The sequence below is a fragment of the Malania oleifera genome, chromosome 7 (genome assembly GCF_029873635.1).
Source record: "Malania oleifera isolate guangnan ecotype guangnan chromosome 7, ASM2987363v1, whole genome shotgun sequence".
Taxonomy (NCBI): Eukaryota; Viridiplantae; Streptophyta; class Magnoliopsida; order Santalales; family Ximeniaceae; genus Malania; species Malania oleifera.
Genome location: NC_080423.1, coordinates 33,683,859 through 33,704,546, shown reverse-complemented (window position 1 = coordinate 33,704,546; position 20,688 = coordinate 33,683,859). Strand labels below are relative to the sequence as shown.

Sequence of the window (20,688 nt, the reverse complement as noted above, 5' to 3'; positions counted from 1 at the left end):
CCCAAGAGAGTATTTTTGGAACTCTGAATTTCGGCGACGAAGTTATCTTCTCATCGACGAAGTCTCTACAGTGCCTCATCGACGAATCCACATGTCTCGTCGATGAAACCTTGTCTATAAATAGGTTGTTCTTCATTTTTTTAGCGTGAATTCGCGAACTCTCTCTCTCTCTCTCTCTCTCTCTCTAAAATGGTCTCCCAGCCTTCTCTCTTCGATTTCAGACCGGATTTGATTCGGTTTGACAATCCGAAACCACCACGGGGTTCGTAGGATCATTCTCTGTAAAGCTGTAGGAGCTGATCGTTGGATTGAGGGGTTTGGAAAACATCATAAAATCAGGGTAAGTGAGTTATTTTGGGATTTTCTTAAGGAATAATGTTATTTGGAGCCTAGAAAGTAGTAAATAGGTGTTTTTCGTAAGATATGAGTTAGTTGAAATTTATTTTAATTAGATAGAATTTTTGGATTCAGGGTCGTCCAAGTGAACGTTGTGGGTATCAGTTCGGGGATCCTATCAGCGTAACTTGAAAGTCAGGTAAGGGGAAAATCTATGTATTAAATCAGGTTTTTATGAATTAAAATGGATTATGTATTATTTATAGATATATATGTTTTCATGTGGATTTAAAATACCAACCATGAAAAATCATGTTTTCTGAGCTTAGGTATGTTTATATAGCTATGCATATGTGAAAGTAAGTAAATGAAAGTGAAAGGTATTTTCTGAGAAATTATGTAAGAAATGAAATGTATTTTCAACATATAAATGTTAAATGTGGGTTGACCTACTTTACAAGAATATGTATGAATTTACTGTTAAATTGTGTGGCATGAGATTCTGTGCAAATATATGTTAAATGTATGAGACGTAGACTAAACAAGGAAAGTATTGAGAATAAAATATGACATGAACAATGTTGCCCGTGTATGTTAAATGCAACAATGTAAATGTAAGACAACTGAAAGATAGCCATGTTAGCAGATACTAGTGCATTTCTATGTGAACTAACTGTTAGCAGATTCTAACACATTTCTATGTGGACTAACTAATGATAGCTAAAGACCAGCTATAGTACGAAGGAATGAAATGAAACCGTTATGCAATGAAATGACAATGCAATGAAATAAATTGTGAAACGTGAACGATACAAATGGGAAAAAGTCACTTAAAGTAAAATGCAATACAATGTTAAGCTATGAACATGAATGAATGTGTATGATTAAATAAAGACAGAAAGAATAATGTATTATGATATTAGAAGTATTTATGTACGTAGAATATGCTATGATTTGGGTGGGGCATACTTTTCGCCTGGGGGCTTGTTGAGAAAAGCGAGTGCACTAGTAGCTTTAGATGTGTAGTAGTTGCATAACGTACTAAGGTAGAGGGAACCTACTTATATGGGCAGGTAGATTTCCCTATCTTTAGGGTCTTTGCCGATAAATTATTATTGAATTGTGTGAGTACGAGATTAATCTAATACTTGAGGGCTTACTGAGTAAGGTGAGTGCTTTGGTATACTTTAGTTGTGACCTTAGGGTTACTTAAGTATTAGGGCAGAGGCGTGCTACTTGTATGGGCGGGTAATTACCCCTATTCTTGGGTAATCTCGTGGGTTAAATATTTGCATATGATTGTTTAGGTTCAGAAAACGATTTCAATGTTATGTGATGATTTGCAAATGTAATTAATATGATATCTATTTACCTCATGTTGGCCACACATTGTTTTAATATGTATGTTTCTTCCCTTACTGAGATGTGTCTCACTCGGATATGATTATTTCTTTTTCAGGACATCCTCGAGGTTGGGCTTAGGGAGCTCGAGGGTATTTAGTCTTTTTGAGGAATATAATGAAACATGGTATATGTTGATGACACTTTTGGATGTAATTATTTATGTTTTAAGTTTTATGTCGTTATGTTTTAAGGACGTTGAGGGATGACTAATAGTGGAAATACTAAAATTTTTTGGAGATGTGTATGTATTTATGGAAATACAGGTGTTGGATAAATTATATGGAATTTAGATAGAGATAGTAAACTTTGGTATATTACGGTATTATGGTATTATGTTTATGGAGATTATGTTTATGTTTTCCATTGCGAATGTATGTAAGGATTTTTGATTTATCAGGTATAACGCACCGGACCTGGGTTTAAGGGTTTGGGGCATTACACTTATACTTGGGATAGCCTTTGCACTACTCATTTTTAGAAGTGAGTCAATCTTTCCCTTGGTTAAAATTAAGTGAAATGATAAGTTTATCTTTTGATCTAAACTCTAATTTGCACTACACTTTACATGTTCGATGACCTCAAAAATTCATTTTCCTGCATGTAAAATTCAATAGTAAGGAATTTAGTATGCTTTGAACCCATTACGAGCACTTCCCCAAAGTGGAACAATGTATGTCTAAGGCATGCAAACAGAAAAATAAATTTTCTTCCACCCTCAAACTAGATGTAGCATTGTCCTCAATGATTAAAAGAAAGACAAGAGAGTGATAATGAGAGAAGTAATTAAACGAGTACATGGGTAGAGAAGTAAAGGACAAAAAATGAAACTAAAAGAAAATGTACCTACAAACAAACTAAAAATAAAACAAAACAATGCAAAATGAAACGAAGGAAAAGTAAAAAATTACGGCATTTGTGGAGGATCGAGATTAGATAGTGGTTTCAAGACTAGAGATAGTGGAATTTCATTTGATGGTTGTTGGTTTATGGATTGAAGTGGCAGGTCATCAAATTTGAGTTGCCGCAACGAGTCTATTTTGTTACCTGCAAAAAAATTAGCATCAATTAAGTCATTAATGCTCTCCAAGGTTTTAGACAAACCATGCTCCAATTGAATTTCTTGCTCTAACAAGAAAGGTTCTTCATCAAGTAGGGATTCCAGCAAGTTCATTTGCTAAAGTTCTTCTAAATTTTGGGGTTGCTTGCAAATGATAAACGCATTTAATTCTAATGTCATATTCCCAAAAGTCAATTAAGGATATCACTTTGACAATTAATCAAAGCATTGAAAGTAACCAAAAATGGCCTCCTTAAAATGACAGGTGCCTGAAAAACATAGTTAGGAGTTAATTGAACATCTATCACCATAAAATCAACAGGATAATAAAATTTATCTACTTGCACCAACACATCTTCGACAACTCCCCTAGGCTTTTTAATTAAATGGACAACCAATTGTAAAATGATAGAAGTTGATTTCAACTCTCCTAAATCCAGTTGCTTATAAGTGGTGTAAAGAAGCAAATTCACACTTGAACCTAGATCTAGTAATGCGTGTCCTATTTTTGAGCTCCCTATAATACAAGTTATTGTCGGAGAGTCTGGATCCTTGTACTTAGGAGGAGTATTGGACTAGATAATGATGTTGACTTGTTTTGTGAGAAATGCCTTCTTTTGCACATTAAGTTTCCTCTTGATCTTACACAAATCTTTCAAAAATTTTGCATATGCTGGGATTTGTAGAATGACATCAAGAAGAAGAATGTTAATGTGAACTTGTCTTAAAATTTCTAAAATATCAGCAAGATGTTTATTATTATGTAGTGGAACCAATATTTGATGGAAACGTGCTGGAACAGTTACCTTTGGTTCTAAAGAAACATCAACATCAAAATTTTTACCTCGTTACTTGGACATGGAACTCTTACCATTCTGGTCAGCTACATTATCCGATGTACCAATCACCTTACCACTATGGAGCATTGTTATGGTCTTGCAAGTCTTGACATTTACTCCAGTAGAGGATGAAGGCTTCATGGCCACAACCTGCACTTAAGGATTTGGTTGGAGTTGAGATGAGAATTTACCTTTCTCTAGTGTACTCAAGGTTGTGTTCAGCCTAGTTAAATTGTTCCTTATGTCATTGATGGCTTGAGAGGTTTGGTTGTTGAAGGTGGTATGACTTTACATGAACTGTTGAAAAGTAGAGGCCATTTGTTGAAATGGGTCATCCATGGGTTTCCTAGGAGCTGGAGGTGGTGCATTTTGTTGAGTAGGAACTGAATATTGAGGTGGACTAGCTCCGGAATGTGCTAAATTCATGGGATGATCATTTCTCCAGCTAAAATTAGGATTATTTCTCCAACCTGCATTATACGTGTTAGAATATGGTGCAGAAAAAGGTTTATGATGTAACGGGCTGAGAAGAATCAAACAAAGCTTCCTTAAAAGCTGGAATAGTGGGGCATTCGGATGTCACATGACTATCCTCTTCAGAAATATTACAATTTTCTTGCTTTGGAATGCCTTGAACTTCATGCACTTTCTTTAACTCATTTGCCTCTAATTTTTTTGACAATAAAGCAAATTTAGCATGCAAATCATCTTCCTCATTCAAAGTATACTTACCTCCCTCACTTATGGTCCTCAATGGTTTAGTTCGATCATAAGCACAAGAAGTGTCCCATGATTGAGCATTTTCAGCCAAATAATCAAGATAAGCAAATGCTTCTTCAGGTTCTTTATTAAACAATTCTCCATTACACATGGTTTCAATAAATTGGCGCATCTTAGGTATCAAAGCTTTTAAAAAAAAAAAATTAATAATACGACGATCCTCGTAACCATGGTGTGGACAAGCATTTAAAAGATATTTGAACCTTTTCCTACATTGATAAAAAGTCTCGGTTTCCTTTTAAGAAAAATTCATGATTTGTCTCTTTAAGGCATTGGTTCGTTGCATTGGGAAAAACTTTTTCAAAAATTCAATTTGCATTTCTTGCCATGCACCAACGGATCTTGGCCTTAATGTATTTAACAATGTTTTTGCTTTATCCTTAAGAGAAACAATTTCAATCTAATAATCTTCTCAATGCAATTTTGATTAAAAAATGTAGAGCATTCTTCCTCAAATTCCTTAAGATGCAAATAGGGATTTTCAGACTTCATCCCATGAAAATATGGCAATAATGATATCATGTGAGGTTTAAAATTGAAATTATGAGCATTCAAAGTGTAATGATACGTGATGAAGTGGTAGTCCTAATAGGATGCAAATATAATAAAGTTAAAAAAAAAAAAGATAGGAAATGATTATTTCTAAATTTTATGATTCACGGAAATGTTTTTTGTTCTTTCTAATATTTCATGTGAAATGGAATAAGACACATTTTCTACTTAAATTCTGGTAAAGCGTTAACGCAAAGCAAAATAAATCAGAGAGAGAGAGAGAGACATAGGGCGCTTTGCTTCATTCCTTGCGCTCTTCTCTCACGATAATTAAATTCCTTACTTTCTTCTCGTGATTCCGGCCAGATGAATACACGCAAGGGAATGTTCCTTCCTCTCGACCCAGTCCAGTCCAATATATTCCCTGCCCAAAAGCAGTTCAGATCCAATCCATCCTTCCCCCAACCAAAAGCAACTTGCCCCCTCTACACTATATATATATATATATATATATATATATATATATTATATTAAATTCTCGCGCGAAACCTATACTACCCTGCATATATATATACAGCGTCCGGCCCGTATCAATCTCCGTTAATTTGGAGACATCCAAACTATATACATATCCCTACATATAGAGATAAACAGATACACGCACGTAATCATCTCAATTAAATTCGGAAGAAAATAAAAGTAAGTATTACTAAATAATGGCAGCGGCGACTTCCAGTGGTAACGGCGCTGGTGGTGGTGGTGGGGCGGCGACGTTGAAGCGGACGGAGTCGATAGCAGAGAACATGCCGGAAGCGCTGAAGCAGAGCAGGTACCACATGAAGAAGTGCTTCGCCAGCTACGTGGGAATGGGGAAAAGGCTGCTGAAGCGCGCCCACTTGATGCATGAACTGGACGCCACCATCGACGACCCCACCGAACGATCCAAGGTCTTCCAAGGCACGCTTGGCTACATCCTCTCCTCCACTCAGGTTCCTCCCTCTCTAGCTCGATCACTACCTTATGCTACGTGTTAATTAATTTATTTATATATTGGGTACGTCCATGGCTTAATTTATGAATTTGCCTGCATGCAGGAGGCGGCAGTTGTGCCTCCTCATGTGGCCTTTGCTATAAGGCCGAGTCCCGGGTTCTGGGAATACGTAAAAGTGAACTCTGAAGATCTCTCGGACGTCGTGTCCATCTCTGCTTCTGACTACTTAAAATTCAAAGAGCTAATATACCATCGAGAATGGTACGTATTAGATTTTTTTTTTTTTTAACTTTCTAAACAAATTTTATTAAGAATTGAAGAGACGAATGAAAATGAACCAAAAGCGAAAAGAATGACATCACTTGATTCTATTAAGATTTGAATGCATGGGAATGATATTATTTTATTTTGCATATTAATTGCAGGGCGAATGATGAGAATGCATTGGAAGTGGATTTTGGGGCACTTGAATTCTCAATGCCTCACCTTACCCTCTCTTCTTCAATAGGAAGTGGGATTGGCTTCGTTTCGAAGTTCATGACCTCAAAGCTATGTGCAGGATCAGGATTACACAGCGCAGAGCCTCTTCTTGATTACTTACTCTCACTCAAGGACTACAGGGGAGACGTACGTTTAGACACAAATTCAAAATAAATAATATCCATAAAATTTAAACAATAAACAATCAATTTTATGCAGTTAATTATTTAATTATTTTAAAAAAAATGCTACATATTTTATGTGTGTGTCTCTTATACAAAGCATGCAACATTCAATGCCTTCGGCAGTTGCAGCCCAAATCATATCGTGGACTTGGAATGCAATTTCTGAAACACCATGTGTCTAATCAAGACATCACACAGAATGCAATTTTAAAAAAAAGTCATTATCGGTATATATATATATATACATATATTCATTTTTTTGTGGATGGTTTGAAAAATGCAGCAACTGATGATAAATGAGACGCTGAACACAGCGACAAAGCTTCAGATGGCGCTGATTGTGGCGGATGTGTACCTCTCTGCAATTCCCACGGGCACACCGTTCCCGAGCTTCGAGCTTAGGTGAGTCTACCATTGATTTTTGGTATAGCTAGTTCTAGCTCCAAGGATATAGGTAAATTAAGACATGTGACAAATAATATAATGTCGATTTTGGCATCCAGATTGAAGGAGTGGGGGTTCGAAAAGGGATGGGGCGACACTGCAGAGAGGGTGAGGCAGACAATGAGATGGTTGTCGGAGCTGCTGCAGGCTCCAGACCCCCTCAGCATGGAGAAGTTCGTTAGCAGGCTCCCTACTATTTTTAATGTCGTAATATTCTCCCCACATGGATATTTTGGGCAGTCCGATGTTCTCGGTTTGCCCGACACCGGTGGCCAGGTAGGTGTATTTCCACGCGGTTGCATTAGCTATTTCGGGATTTGTATTTCTTGAGACATCCTCATGAGACATATGCCAAGTTTAAGATATAAGCATACTTCTTACCAGATGCCTCCTGAGATATAAATCATTTTGAGAGTGATAGTACTTCTGCACGTTTTCTAATTTGGAGTACACCTTTTATTTCTTTTTATATGTATATGCGTCCACAATTTGAATAGAGAAGCAGGACTCAATTTTATTATACAGAGAACTTTCCTGTTCATGTATCTGTTTTCTTAACCATACACTTTATTACCAATTTGTATGCATTTGAAATCTAATATCCTAAAAAAAAATTTTTTTTTTTTTGCTTTTTCGCCCATTAGAATTTTTTCAGTTTTTTCTCTTTATTTTCTCCATATATTAGTAAATATTCTTTTTTTTTTTATAATATTACCGGGTATCCGCGTCCGTTTTACGGTCCGAGACTAATCCCACGCCCCGTGAAACCAACCCCACAACTCCATAGGGGGGTAAATTTCAGGAGCCCAAGGGTAGGAATCGAACCCGGGAGGCATTTCTGCTGACCGTCAAGTGGCACTCCCGGGGTTCGCCTTACCACCTAAACCATACCGTGGAGGTTTATTAGTAAATACTCTTGATATTATGTCATCTAGCTTTCAATTAAAAAACAATAAGGATAAAATAGTAAATAGGAAAAAAAATTCAAGTGTCCAAAAGTTAAACTACTCAGTACTCTCACTTAGCTTTATCTAAACTCACTTAAATACTCTAATATTGTTCGTGTGTGTGCGTGTTTGTTTATATATTTGAGTTTTACATAATGTGCTATACCTTGTGCTTGATTGTAATACAGTAATACTGATGAGGAAGCTAGGGTGATTAAGTTTCTATGGTTAAAATCAAAACAGGTAGTTTACATCCTTGATCAAGTCAAAGCCCTGGAAGAGGAACTAACTCTCAGAATAAGGGAGCAAGGGCTCCATGCCAGTCCTCAAATCCTCGTGGTAAGTTCTTCACAGAAATATATATATACACATTGTTGTGAGTTGCATTGGGAAATGGAATTTCAATCTAGCCTTGCCATTCGTTTGAATTATCATTTATTTACTCCACCATCCCCTTAAAATTTCCGATCCCCCTTATATAGTATAAAATTTGGAATTCCAATTCCCCTGGCTCGATCATTTTCCCATTTCCATTGCTGCCTAAATCCCACCAAACGCGGAACTTGACGGGTACTTTTCATTTTGTGGGGAATGTGAAACCAAACAGGTGACGCGGCTTATACCGGAGGCTCGAGGGACAAAGTGCAACATGGAGTTGGAGGCAATCCATGGAACCAAACACTCCCATATTCTCCGCATCCCATTCAAAACGGAGAAAGGGGACATTCTTCGCCCATGGCTTTCTCGTTTCGATGTTTATCCCTATCTTGAGAGGTTCACTCGGGTACATCCTATTCTTTACTAGGCCCTTGTCTTGCTTTTTCTTTCTTTCTTTTTTCTTTTTTTTAAGAGACTCCAGGGCATTTGTCTAGTACATTGAAATAATGGACTCAACCCAGTGGTATATTTATAGAAAGGATAAATAAGAATGCTATTATTTCTTCCTTAAGGGTTTCCATATTCCAACATATATTTGTATCACCAGGATGCGACAGAAAAGATATTGGACCTGATGGAAGGAAAGCCAGACCTCGTCATAGGAAACTACACAGATGGGAACTTGGTGGCATCTCTCATGGCAGGCAGACTGGGGATAACTCTGGTGCACATATTAATACTAATTACTTCTTTTATTTTGAACCATTTCCAAGCTTTAATCTCAATTTTTAATTTGCCAGAACTGATTTAGCTAGAGTGGTAAATTTGAAACCTGCAGGGAACCATTGCTCATGCCTTGGAGAAGACTAAATACGAAGACTCTGATGTCAAGTGGAAAGATTTAGACCCCAAGTACCATTTCTCCTGCCAATTCACTGCTGACACAATTGCCATGAATGCTGCAGATTTCATCATCACCAGCACGTATCAAGAGATCGCGGGAAGGTTAGATCATACTTAGATTAGATCAAATGCCGTACATGTTCAAACTTTTAATTGCAAGCAAATCATGCAGCAGAAAGAGGGAAGAAACTAAATCTCGTACTGACGAACAAACGTGTTCATGTTTTTGGTTGCAGCAAAGATAGACCTGGGCAGTATGAAAGCCACAATGCTTTTACTCTTCCGGGGCTCTGCAGAGTTGTTTCCGGGATCAACGTCTTCGATCCCAAGTTCAATATTGCATCACCGGGGGCCGACCAGTCTATGTATTTCCCTTTCACAGAAAAACAGAAGCGGCTCACAACATTTCATCCTGCCATTGAAGAACTACTTTATAACAATAAAGGGGACACTGAAGAGCACATGTAAGTTCTCAGCCTTGCATAAATTTTGTACTTCAGAAGGCCTTGATTTGAAGATTAACATTATCGGAGCACTGCATAGATTTGAACAACTTTTTCTGAGTAATACTTTGGAAATTAAATATATAGGGGATATCTAGCAGACACGCAAAAGCCCATCATCTTCTCAATGGCAAGGCTTGACACGGTGAAGAACATCACTGGGTTAACCGAGTGGTATGGGAAGAACATGAGGCTGAGAGAATTAGTTAACCTTGTTGTTGTTGCGGGTTTCTTCCAGCCTTCCAAATCGAAAGATAGAGAGGAAATGGCTGAAATTAGCAAGATGCACTCGCTAATAGAGAAATACCAGCTGAAAGGTCAGATTAGATGGATTGCTGCACAGACTGACAGACAAAGGAATGGAGAACTCTATCGATGTATAGCTGATACAAAGGGAGCTTTCGTGCAGCCCGCTTTATACGAAGCATTCGGTCTTACCATTATTGAGGCGATGAACTGTGGGTTGCCTACCTTTGCTACTAATCAAGGAGGCCCCGCCGAAATTATTGTTGACGGGGTCTCCGGCTTTCATATTAATCCCAACGACGGAGACGAGTCCGGTTATAAAATTGCTGATTTCTTTGAGAAGTGCAAGAATGATACTGGATACTGGAATGAGATTTCAGAAGCAGGCCTAAACCGTATAGAAGAATGGTAACAAAAGCTTAGTCAATTCCTAGTTATATATACTATATAGTCATACCCATAGCCAATTTTATTCATATGTACTAATCAATCTCTGGCTTATTTTCACTTCAGGGTTTATTTATTTATCTCTTTTTCTGTCTTGAATCTTCCTTGGATTTCATAATTCAATTTTCCTTTTATTTGTTTGCTATAGCTACACATGGAAGATATATGCAAACAAGGTGTTGAACATGGGTAGTATTTATACCTTCTGGAGACAATTGAACAAGGAACCGAAGCAAGCAAAGCAAAGATATATCCAGTTGTTCTATAATCTCCATTTCAGCAACTTGGTATATATGCATATTTTACCTATCTTGTCTCATATATTGCTTATGGTCAACATCTTTTTGAAGAATTCGTATATGCTCCTCATTTTGTGACAATGTTACAGACCAAAAAAATGCTCTTGCCACCAGAAGCACCTCCACGCCCAGAACCAAAGGAAACACTCAAACAACAGCCCACTCAAAGGCATGTTACGTAACCCTGACAAATCTTTATAGTTCAGATCTTTCTCTTTGTTTCTAAAAACAGGCAGGCTTGCTAGCTCAAACTAACTCAAAATTTTCTTGTGTAGCATCAGGCGCTCGCGATCGTTGTCGAGGTATGACGCTGCGAACCCCATTTACCCCTTATTTAAATTCAAGTTTTCAATTGTTCAAACTAACTTATTCAGACCATACTAATTTACTTTCAGGTTGTTTGGAGTGTGATGTTTGAAGACAAGATACCTTCGGTTGGATTGCATCTTTTAGCATCTAATATTGCCATTTGTGTCGTTGCATGCACATTTTTTTTTTTTCCTCCTGATTCATTGACAGTCTAGTACCTGGTCAAGGTCTCGGTGAAGCTGTTGTATTTAAGTCAATAAAGGGCAAGCATCCCCCACACACAACCCCCCCCCCCCCCCCCCCCCCCCCCCCCCCCAAAAAAAAAAAGGATGTATTGTGCAATAATTTTAACAATACAATTTGTTACAATGTGGTTTATGTTTAATGATGCAGAATAACAAATGTATAAAATGTTAGAGAATAGAAAACATTTCAAGGCACGTTATAATGTCATTTTCCTTAAAATGTTATTTGCTCCCATAAAATTGGTGTGCATTAAGTCAGCAAATATATTTTCAGGATACAATGAAATTCAGAATATAATCTGATATCAGTTTGCATTATGCACGAATGAAAAACTAGTCACTATGTGATAACCCCAAAAATGTATATAAGAGTAGAACATGATAATAACAATAAAAATAATAAAAATAGACATTTAGTTAGTATCAATACGAAAGTGTATCTCTATTAGGATCCTTGATTCCATGTTTGATGCCGAAGAAAGGCATTGTCTAAGTGAGTACTTAGAGACTATTGCGGCTTAATCGCTCTTTAGAGGTTGGCTTGGTCAAAATGAAATTTCATAGGATAAGCAGAGTAGACGCAGAGGATGTAATGATTTCAAAAAAAAAAAAAAAAAATCAATTAATTAATTAATTAAATTAATTTAAAACTAATTAAATGGGAGTATCGGCAAGCACTCCCATTTTTTTTTCTCCCCCACATGTATCTCTATCCTTATCCCATACCTAACCCATCTCATACACATTCCTTTATAAATTTTATTTTCTTCCCAAAATTTTTCTATAAATAGGAAGCTCTCAGCCTTCATTTTTCACAAAATTTTTTCAAAAGAAGAAAAGAATTAGTAGTGGAAAGAGAATTTTTGTTATAATTAAAATTCTCACTCTCCCACTTTTTCCAATCTCATTTTTAGAGATATTCGTGATGACTGTTTCACAAAGTTAAGAAAGTGTAAGTAAATTTGATTATATTTGATTTTTATTAAAATTTATACCCGAATTTATTTGTAAGTAAACGTTGACTCTATGAGTCCAATCCTGTTTTGATAATAACAAATCACTTGGTATTTGACTTGTGCGATTGAATTTGTGAACATGATCATGATTTAAAATGCATGAACGGTAAACTTGATATGGAAACCACGAGAATCCTAAAGTACATATCACTTGCCTCAATCCATGGAATTAGACGAATAAAATGATGAAGAAGAAAGCTTCAAGTTCAAGATCTTCAATGGGAATGAGTATTTAGAGTTGAATGTATTTACATATGTCATATGATATAATTTGAAACTCAAACATTCCCTATAATGACCTTAGGACTCGTGCATTTCATGAAATATTCATTTACATTAGTTATTGGTTGAATTAATTTTTAGAGGCAAATTTTAGAGGCCTCGTCGACGAACCCCATGGCTTCATCGACGAACGCATGAAGGTCACTCAGTGATGAACAGTTTTGTCTCGTTGACGAAAAAATATCGAGAGCTCAAAAAGTTCAGATAGTGCTCTCGTCGACAAACTCAGGATCTCGTCGACGAATGAGTGTTGTACACTCGTTGACGAATGAGTGTTGTACACTCATCGACAAACGTACCCATTCGTCGACGAAGGTCGCAGCACAAAACGACGTTCTCAGAGCAAATACGGACGAAAACCTTTATTTTTAAATGATCCAACGGCCAAGATTTGATCAACTGTCGAGAACACTTATAAACCTAATCTCTAAACCCTAGAGCATCACTTTTTGGCATATTACTGAGAGCCTTGAACTTTTTTCCTACATTCTGAGAGCCTTGAACATATTTCTAAACTTGTGCCTGCACTCCAAAGATTTTACATCCAGTTTTGGGCATTTGTTACATTGATCAAAAGACATTCACGCAGATATTTTACAATCGTCGTTGGTATTGAGGTTTGAGTAGTTTGAGCATTCAAATCATATTTTGTTGTTTTTCACATTCATTATATTTTATATTTTCTTGGGGGCAAAAATATTGTTACGTATTTTGTATTCATTGATTGAATAAAATACTTGGAAAATTTTTTCTAAAACTAAAATCTTTGAGATATTCAAATCTATATTTTCATTCAAAGATTTGGCATTTGGTTATTGTAAAAACTATCTAATTGCAAAATTCTAAGAGCTTCTACATATTCTTGAGGAATATCTTTTGAAAAAAATTATTTAAATCTTTACAATATTCAAGGTTATATTTTAATTCAAAGATTTAATTTTACAAATTATTTGATAGTAAGAACATAGATCTGCGTGTTATTCAAGATTATTTTTAAAAGGATCTTGCTTTCTATTTTTGCATAAAGTGATTAGACATTAAACCCTATGATCTCCAAAGCACTTTTTTTTTTTCAAGAAATTATTTTTAGGAGATATTGATTAAAAAGTAAATTTGGGAAGCATCTCATTACTTATATAACGATCTCATCATTACATGCATATTGAGCTTCATGTTTTATCATATGATTATGTGTTAGGAATTCTATTGTACTTACTAGTTTGGTTAGAAGCATTTTGAGTTTACTAGAAATTGTAATCTTTATATTGTATTCACAGTTGGGGCTATGAACCGAGGTTGAAGAGAAAGCTACGCCTCTTGTAAGTAACAGATTGTAAAAGAAGTTCCGTCCTAGTTAAAGGAGCGGATTTTAGTGGAATCCTTGAGTTGGTTGCTCAAGGTGAGGACGTAGGCTGGGGTAGGCCGAACCTCGTAAAAATCGAGTTTGCATCTCTCTTACTCTTACCTCTATTTAATTTCTATGTAATCTTCTTTGTGTGAATATTGTGAATATTTTAAATATATAGTAGGTCTACGAAGTAACTTGGTAAATCAGGTTGATTGAAAAAATCACTCATTAGGTTGATTAATTGAAAAACATTGAGGTAGTTGTAAGTAGCTTATAAGTTTGTAATTGATAGTTTTCCAAAGTTAGAACTTGAAGGACTTATTTTTTAAAATACCCAATTCACCCCTCTCTTGAGATAACACCAGAATTCACATTTGGTTCAAAATAAAGATTTAAACAAATGGGATTTATATGAAAAAGTCCAATTAATTCATTACGAAAAACAAACTGAATATGAAGAAAACTCATTATCAAATAAAAAAGAAAATTTTAAAAAACACTATAGATACGATCTTCTATCATATAAATCTATTAGTTATGAAGCTAAGAAAGACTCCTATATTTATGAATCACTATTTCAAGTAAAAAAAAATGAAATGATTTATTATAATTACAACACATATAAACGCAAATTATTTGATATGCTGGGGAGTACCCCTATAAAAAATTCTCTAGGAGAAGATGATATTAGGGATATGGAGAAAAATCCGAATAGAAAATATTTGGATTGGAGAATTATCAATTTTTGTCTTAGAAAAAAAGTAGATATTGAGTCCTGGATCGATATCGATACCAACAGTAATAAAAATACTAAAACTGGGACTAATAATTATCAAATAATTGATAAAATTGATAAGAAAGGTCTTTTTTATCCCACGATTCATCAAGAAATCAACCCATCCAATCCAAAAAGGTTTTTTTTGGATTGGATGGGAATGAATGAAGAAATACTAAATCGTCCCATATCGAATATGAGACTTTGGTTCTTCCCAGAATTTGTACTACTTTATAATGGATATAAGATTAAACCATGGGTTATACCAATCAAATTACTTCTTTTAAATTTTAATGAAAATGTTAGGGAAAATAAAAACATCAATGGAAAACAAAAAAAAGGATCTTTTCATATCATCGAATGAAAAAAAATCTTTTGAATTAAAGAATCGAAATCAAGAAGAAAAAGAACCCACAAGCCAAGGATATTTTGGATCAGATATACAAAACCAAGAGAATCTTGGATACCTTCTCTCAAACCAACAAAAAGATGTTGAAGAAGATTATGCGAGATCAAACGGCACACATCGGTGTAACCCCATTCGGTGAGGGACATTCGTCCACTAGACCACCAATTTTTTGAAGTATAAATTACACCTACTGGAAACGAAGGATGAGTATATATCTTTTAAATGTTGATTGGAAAGTGTGGAGAATAGTTTCTAAAGGAAACCATATTCTTATGAAAGTAGTTGATAAAGTAAATGTACCTAATACTGAAGATGAGTATATTGACGATGATTTGAAATCTGTTCAAATAAATGCTACTGCAATAAACCTTTTATACTGTGCACTAGATGTCAATGAGTTTAATAAGGTAATGGCCTGTAAAACTGCTAAAGAGATATAGGAAAAATTAGAAGTAACATATGAAGGCACTAAGGATGTAAAAGATAGTAGGATAGATATGCTTACTAGTGAATATGAGGCATTTAGGATGACTGCTGATGAGTCTATTCAATCCATGTACACTAGATTCACACACATCACAAACTCATTAAATGCTCTTGGTAAATCTTACCCTACTTATGAGTTGATCAAGAAAATCCTTAAGGGACTACCTCTAGTTTGGGAAGCTAAAGCTACTACTATAGCCGAAGGAAGGAATCTGAAAGAGATGTCAGTTGACGAACTGATCGGATCGCTCATCACTTATGAGCTAGCAATAAATGAGAGGAAAAATAAGTAGAATAAAGCAAAGAGAGTAATAGCTCTTAAGGCATCGTTTAGCAGCTCTAGTGAAAGAAGTGACTCAAAATCAAAAGATGACATGACATTTTTAACAAAGAATTTTGGAAAGTTCCTAAATAAGAATAAGAAGTTTAATAGAAAATTTTAGAACTTGAAATCAGAAAGAGGAGAGTCTAACCAGAGGAAATAGAAGGAAGATCCGCCAACTTGCTACAATTGCAGAGAGGTTCGACACATCAAGCCTGAATGTCCTAAACTAATGAAAGCCTCCGAGAAAAAGAAGAAGGCTCTAAAATTCGGTTGGGACACACACAGCACAAGTAGGTCATGTAACGACCTGCTTAATTTCCATGTTTTTATTTTATTTTATACTATAACAATTAAAATGCTCTGATACCAAATTGAATCTTCAACCTAAGCGAGGAGAAGCAGAAATCAAATAAACATAACCATATATAATTATATACAATACCAGAGTGCTAGAATGCATCCTCAAAATATACATATATAACTGTTTCCCCAAAATACCCTCAACTGGTTAGGGCTATACAAAAATACTCCCACAATACTCACTCCACTATCAAGGTAATACTGAAAGCCCCTCTATCTATGAGTTTGGTCTGCTTGCCTACCTGAATCACCTAAAAAATGGTTAAACACTAGGGTGAGACAACGCTCAGTAAGACGAAATATGCTATTACTAGTATGTGGCAGATGAGTTACAATATTATAAAAATCTGTTTCTATAAGATCATGTATAACTCGATCTGTAAATACAGTACAAGTAATAGAAACCACCATCATTTGCATGTTGCTTAACATACCAGTGTTTTAGATTACTATTTAAGATACTTCTAATGTACATAAGTATAATCTCTGTCTCTAAAAATCTGTACATACATAATAATAACTGAAATCTTTCCTCGTGGATAACTGCGGATAATAATGTACCCGCCCGTATATTTCTTTGGCTTGCTCGGTATTCCTTCGTCGACGACGCTTTGAATTTCGTCAATGAAGCACTGAAAGTACATCGTCAATGATCATTCTGCCTTTGTCAACGAACCCTGCTAGAATACCCCATATTTACCCTTTTCTTATTTATTCTCCTTATTTACGGGTTCGGGTCTCTACAAGCACTTTACTTGTACTTAAATTTTCATATCATTTGTATTCCAGGCGTAGGCTTGAAGAGAAAGACTAGCCCTGTTAAATAGTCCTGGATTGGCTTAGACCTGGTTAGGAAAGTTAGGTGCACCATTCTAGTAAGGTGTAGGTTGAGTTCAGCCCCGTTAATTGACCTGATTGTAACTGGTGCCGCTCCACCCGTTAAGTGAGCATTAGTGGAATTCTCAGACTTGCAAGCTAGAGGTGAGGACGTAGGCACAGTTGGCCGAACCCCGATAACATATTGTGTGTGCACTTTACTTTTCTATAATTTTTTTTTCTACACATGTACATTATTTTATGAATGTTGCGCATGATTTAATTTCCGTATATTATCTACGCATTTGGGTTTATGTGTATACATAAAGACCCTAGGTTGTGAAAACTATTGTTGCATTAGCCAAACTTAAGACAAAATTTAAATACCCAATTCACCCCCCCCCCCCCCCCCCGCCCCCTTCTTGGGAATACACCAAGGCTAACAAATAGGATAGGACTCAAAAAGTCAACATTCAATTGTCTATAAGATTGAAATCATAAAGCTAAGTGAGCTCCTCCTTGATAAGGGAAACCCTATCTACTCCAAAGTGTGTCTCTATTGGTCTCAATAATTTAAATGCATTTGAAGCTTCAGTTCATTTAGCACCTCATTGCACTTTCTTAATATGGGAGGAGCATTGCTTTTATATCAAAACCCCTCCTCTTCTAGTTGTAAATACAAGAATGCATCTCCATTGGCATAAAACATCATCATGCGATATCAAAACTCTACTTTGTGACTACTAGAAACAAATGTTCTTCTATATACAAACAAAGATGTAGACTTGTGTTTCATGTGGAGTAGAACAAAATAATGTTGGGCAAACCAATATAAAAAGTCAATTAAGAACCAATAGTTAGTCCATAAATTTATGAATAGTGTGGAGCTTTTCTTTTCTTTTTTCGATGATACCAAATAGTGTGTAAAATGTATATGGTTTCTTATATATAAATATATTGAGATGAATGCAAAATAAACGAAGGATTTTTAAAATTTTTCTTAAAAAACATCTTGAAAATTTTCATTTATCTATAGAATTTTATTAACTCCACGTGTAAAGCATGTACATATTTTTGGTACTAAATATAGGATAAAATGTTAATGTTATTGTTGACAATCTATATAATTGGTGTTTTGCTTATACATTTCTATCAATGGTGTTGGCTACTATGTAGTAGTTGTTAAATTTTTTAATCTGATTCCTATTTTGATGCTGACAAAGCACAAATTTTTTATGTGTGTATTTAGCATGTGAACAATCCCATTAATTTAACATACACATAAAGGAACGGAAATAGAAGCCTGAAGGACTTAAAGTCTATACAATCTGGCATATTCCATAAAGAGTGAAGAGTAAAGAAAAAGAAGAAGACATCTATTTTAATTTGTATTACATTTACTTTTTTATATTTGGTCTGTAATAATGTAGTTCTTATATGATATGATTGCAAAGTTCAAAATGATCATAGACTGACCTTAGGACACCCAACACGGTAAAATAAAAACCTTTTTCTTAACAACTAAAATCATACAAAAAGTTTTAAATCATTTAAGGTCAAAAATAGGGCTAAACCTTATGTTTTTCACTGACCTCGGTCGACCGTCCCATGCACGTTCAAAGTGCCTTAGTCAACCAACCACACCTTGGGCAAGAAGTCAAAGTTTGACTAAGCTCAGTCAACTAACCGTTTTTGAACTTAGCTTTCATAGTCGACCGACCTCAAAACTTGGCTTTTCTACATTATCTGGCCGACCGACTTTTAAGATCAAAATAGTCTTAGCCGACCGACCTTCAAGGCTCAACCAACTGGTTATTTGGCCAACCAACCGAACTTATGAAGAAAGGAAAATCACCCTAGGTCAACCAACTAGCCCTTTGCTCGGCCGACCGAACCCATTGAGAAATTCAAATTTGGTGTGTGAGGTTAGCCAATCGACGCTAGGGTAAGCCGACCGAACCTCTCGGGTTTCGGTCATTTTCTAGCACTAATCACATTTAATTTTTTAATTAAAAAATTTGAAAAATATCGAGTATGTCCCCAAATGGTCAAATTTTTCAGAAATCTATATATACCCCCTTGATAACTATGTTTAGTAACTTTGATTAGCCAAAAATTTCTCTCAAATCTTTTGGGTTATTTTTTAATCAAAGTTCCCCCATACAACATTTTATTGCAAAATTATCTTTTGGGGTAAAATTGTTACACTCTCTCCAACTCCCTTTCAATCATTCTTTGAAAATTTATTTTACAAAAGAGTATTTTATTTGGACATTCATTTTCATTGATAAGCACGTACTTCCACTCTTTCTTTCGTTCTTGAAAATCATTTTTTGAAAGTTAGCTTAGTGTTTCTCTACATATTCCTTCTTCATAAATATTTTTGAAGAAACTCATTTTTCGGTTATGAATATTTTTGCACACTATTTCCAAACCAAAGATCATATATATTCATTTGTGCAAAAATACCTTTGAAAGCAAACCCTGGGCTCTCATACACTCTTTATTGAAAAATAATTTTTGGAGAAATTTATTTGGATTTACATCTGTGTAGAGCTTGTCATATACATCATATTCTAGTATTACAAATTTATTTTGAAAATACCCTTACTCTATGAGATTATTTTATATCATTATAGAGTGCATTTTAAGAGCTTTCATGTGTACATTTCTGCTGATTTTTAGAAGCATTTTATATGTACAAAAATGGTTTTATGTACTAATTTGGCTCAGCTTGTTGATTGAGCTTGGGAGTCTCTACCTCATAAGAGAGACCGGTTTGGTTCAACCCAATAAATTGAATTGGGGAGTCTCTGCCCCGCAAAGGAGACCAATTGAGCTCAGCCAAGTAATTGAATTGTGTTTTGGCACCGCCTGTAAAGTGTGGCTGGGTTTTGACTCTACCTAGTAAGTGTAACTAGTGTATTCCTTACCTCGTGAGGAGAGGTTGTAAACAGTTTCTACTCTGCTTGTTTAAGTGAGTATGGATAGTGGAATCTTTGGGGGTATGCCCCAGGCAGGGACGTAAGCTGGTTTGGCCGAACCTCGATAACAAATCATGTCTCTCTCTCTCTCTCTCTCTCTCTCTCTCTCTCTCTCTCTCTCTCTCTCTCTCTCTCTCTCTCCTCTCTCTCTCTCTCTCTCTCTCTCTCTCTCTCACATTTATTTTTTGCACTTTAATTTTCATATGTGTATGTTTATTTATTTACTATTACATTCATTTGCATACACACATTTAATTTAAATGAGATATGTTGCACATGTGTAAGTTCACATTCATTGCCTAATCATTTTACTTGCATGCTTATTTCGAATGAGATATGAATCGTGGTGAATTGACACAAATGTATAAATTAGAAAAATATTTTTAAAACTCAATTCACCTCCTCCCCTTTAGGATTACATCCATTACATCAGTAGCAATCAACCCACATGGCAAAGATGTGTGGTGTGGATCAAAGTACACTCAAATCATGTGGTCGTATTTGCGTATCACTCACTTACAATTAGTTATTATTTTTGATACAGCAAGAACTTGGTCCTGCAACTAGTATGAGAGGCAAGGTTATGGATTTGATTCCTAGTG

At 35.5% G+C, this 20,688-nt stretch overlaps 1 protein-coding gene across 3 annotated transcripts; it reads left to right on the top strand.

Annotated features, from left to right (window-relative positions):
- The first annotated feature begins 5,505 nt into the window (after positions 1-5,505).
- LOC131159768 (sucrose synthase 6-like) lies at positions 5,506-11,477 on the top strand. 3 transcript variants are annotated; one of them, XM_058114928.1, is made up of 15 exons: positions 5,506-5,897; positions 6,003-6,160; positions 6,325-6,526; positions 6,848-6,966; positions 7,068-7,288; positions 8,203-8,294; positions 8,563-8,739; positions 8,941-9,057; positions 9,172-9,338; positions 9,473-9,700; positions 9,827-10,393; positions 10,581-10,719; positions 10,821-10,900; positions 11,007-11,033; positions 11,127-11,477. In XM_058114928.1, exons 1-15 carry the CDS (start codon positions 5,625-5,627, stop codon positions 11,140-11,142), a joined length of 2,583 nt encoding a protein of 860 aa, XP_057970911.1. In that variant the 5' UTR covers positions 5,506-5,624; the 3' UTR covers positions 11,143-11,477. The 3 variants fall into 3 exon arrangements, with proteins under 3 accessions (XP_057970911.1, XP_057970912.1, XP_057970913.1); XM_058114929.1 differs by lacking the exon at positions 11,007-11,033 and having other exon boundaries at positions 5,507-5,897; positions 10,821-10,909; XM_058114930.1 differs by lacking the exon at positions 11,007-11,033 and having other exon boundaries at positions 5,507-5,897; positions 10,821-10,909; positions 11,106-11,477.
- The last annotated feature ends 9,211 nt before the right edge of the window (positions 11,478-20,688 follow it).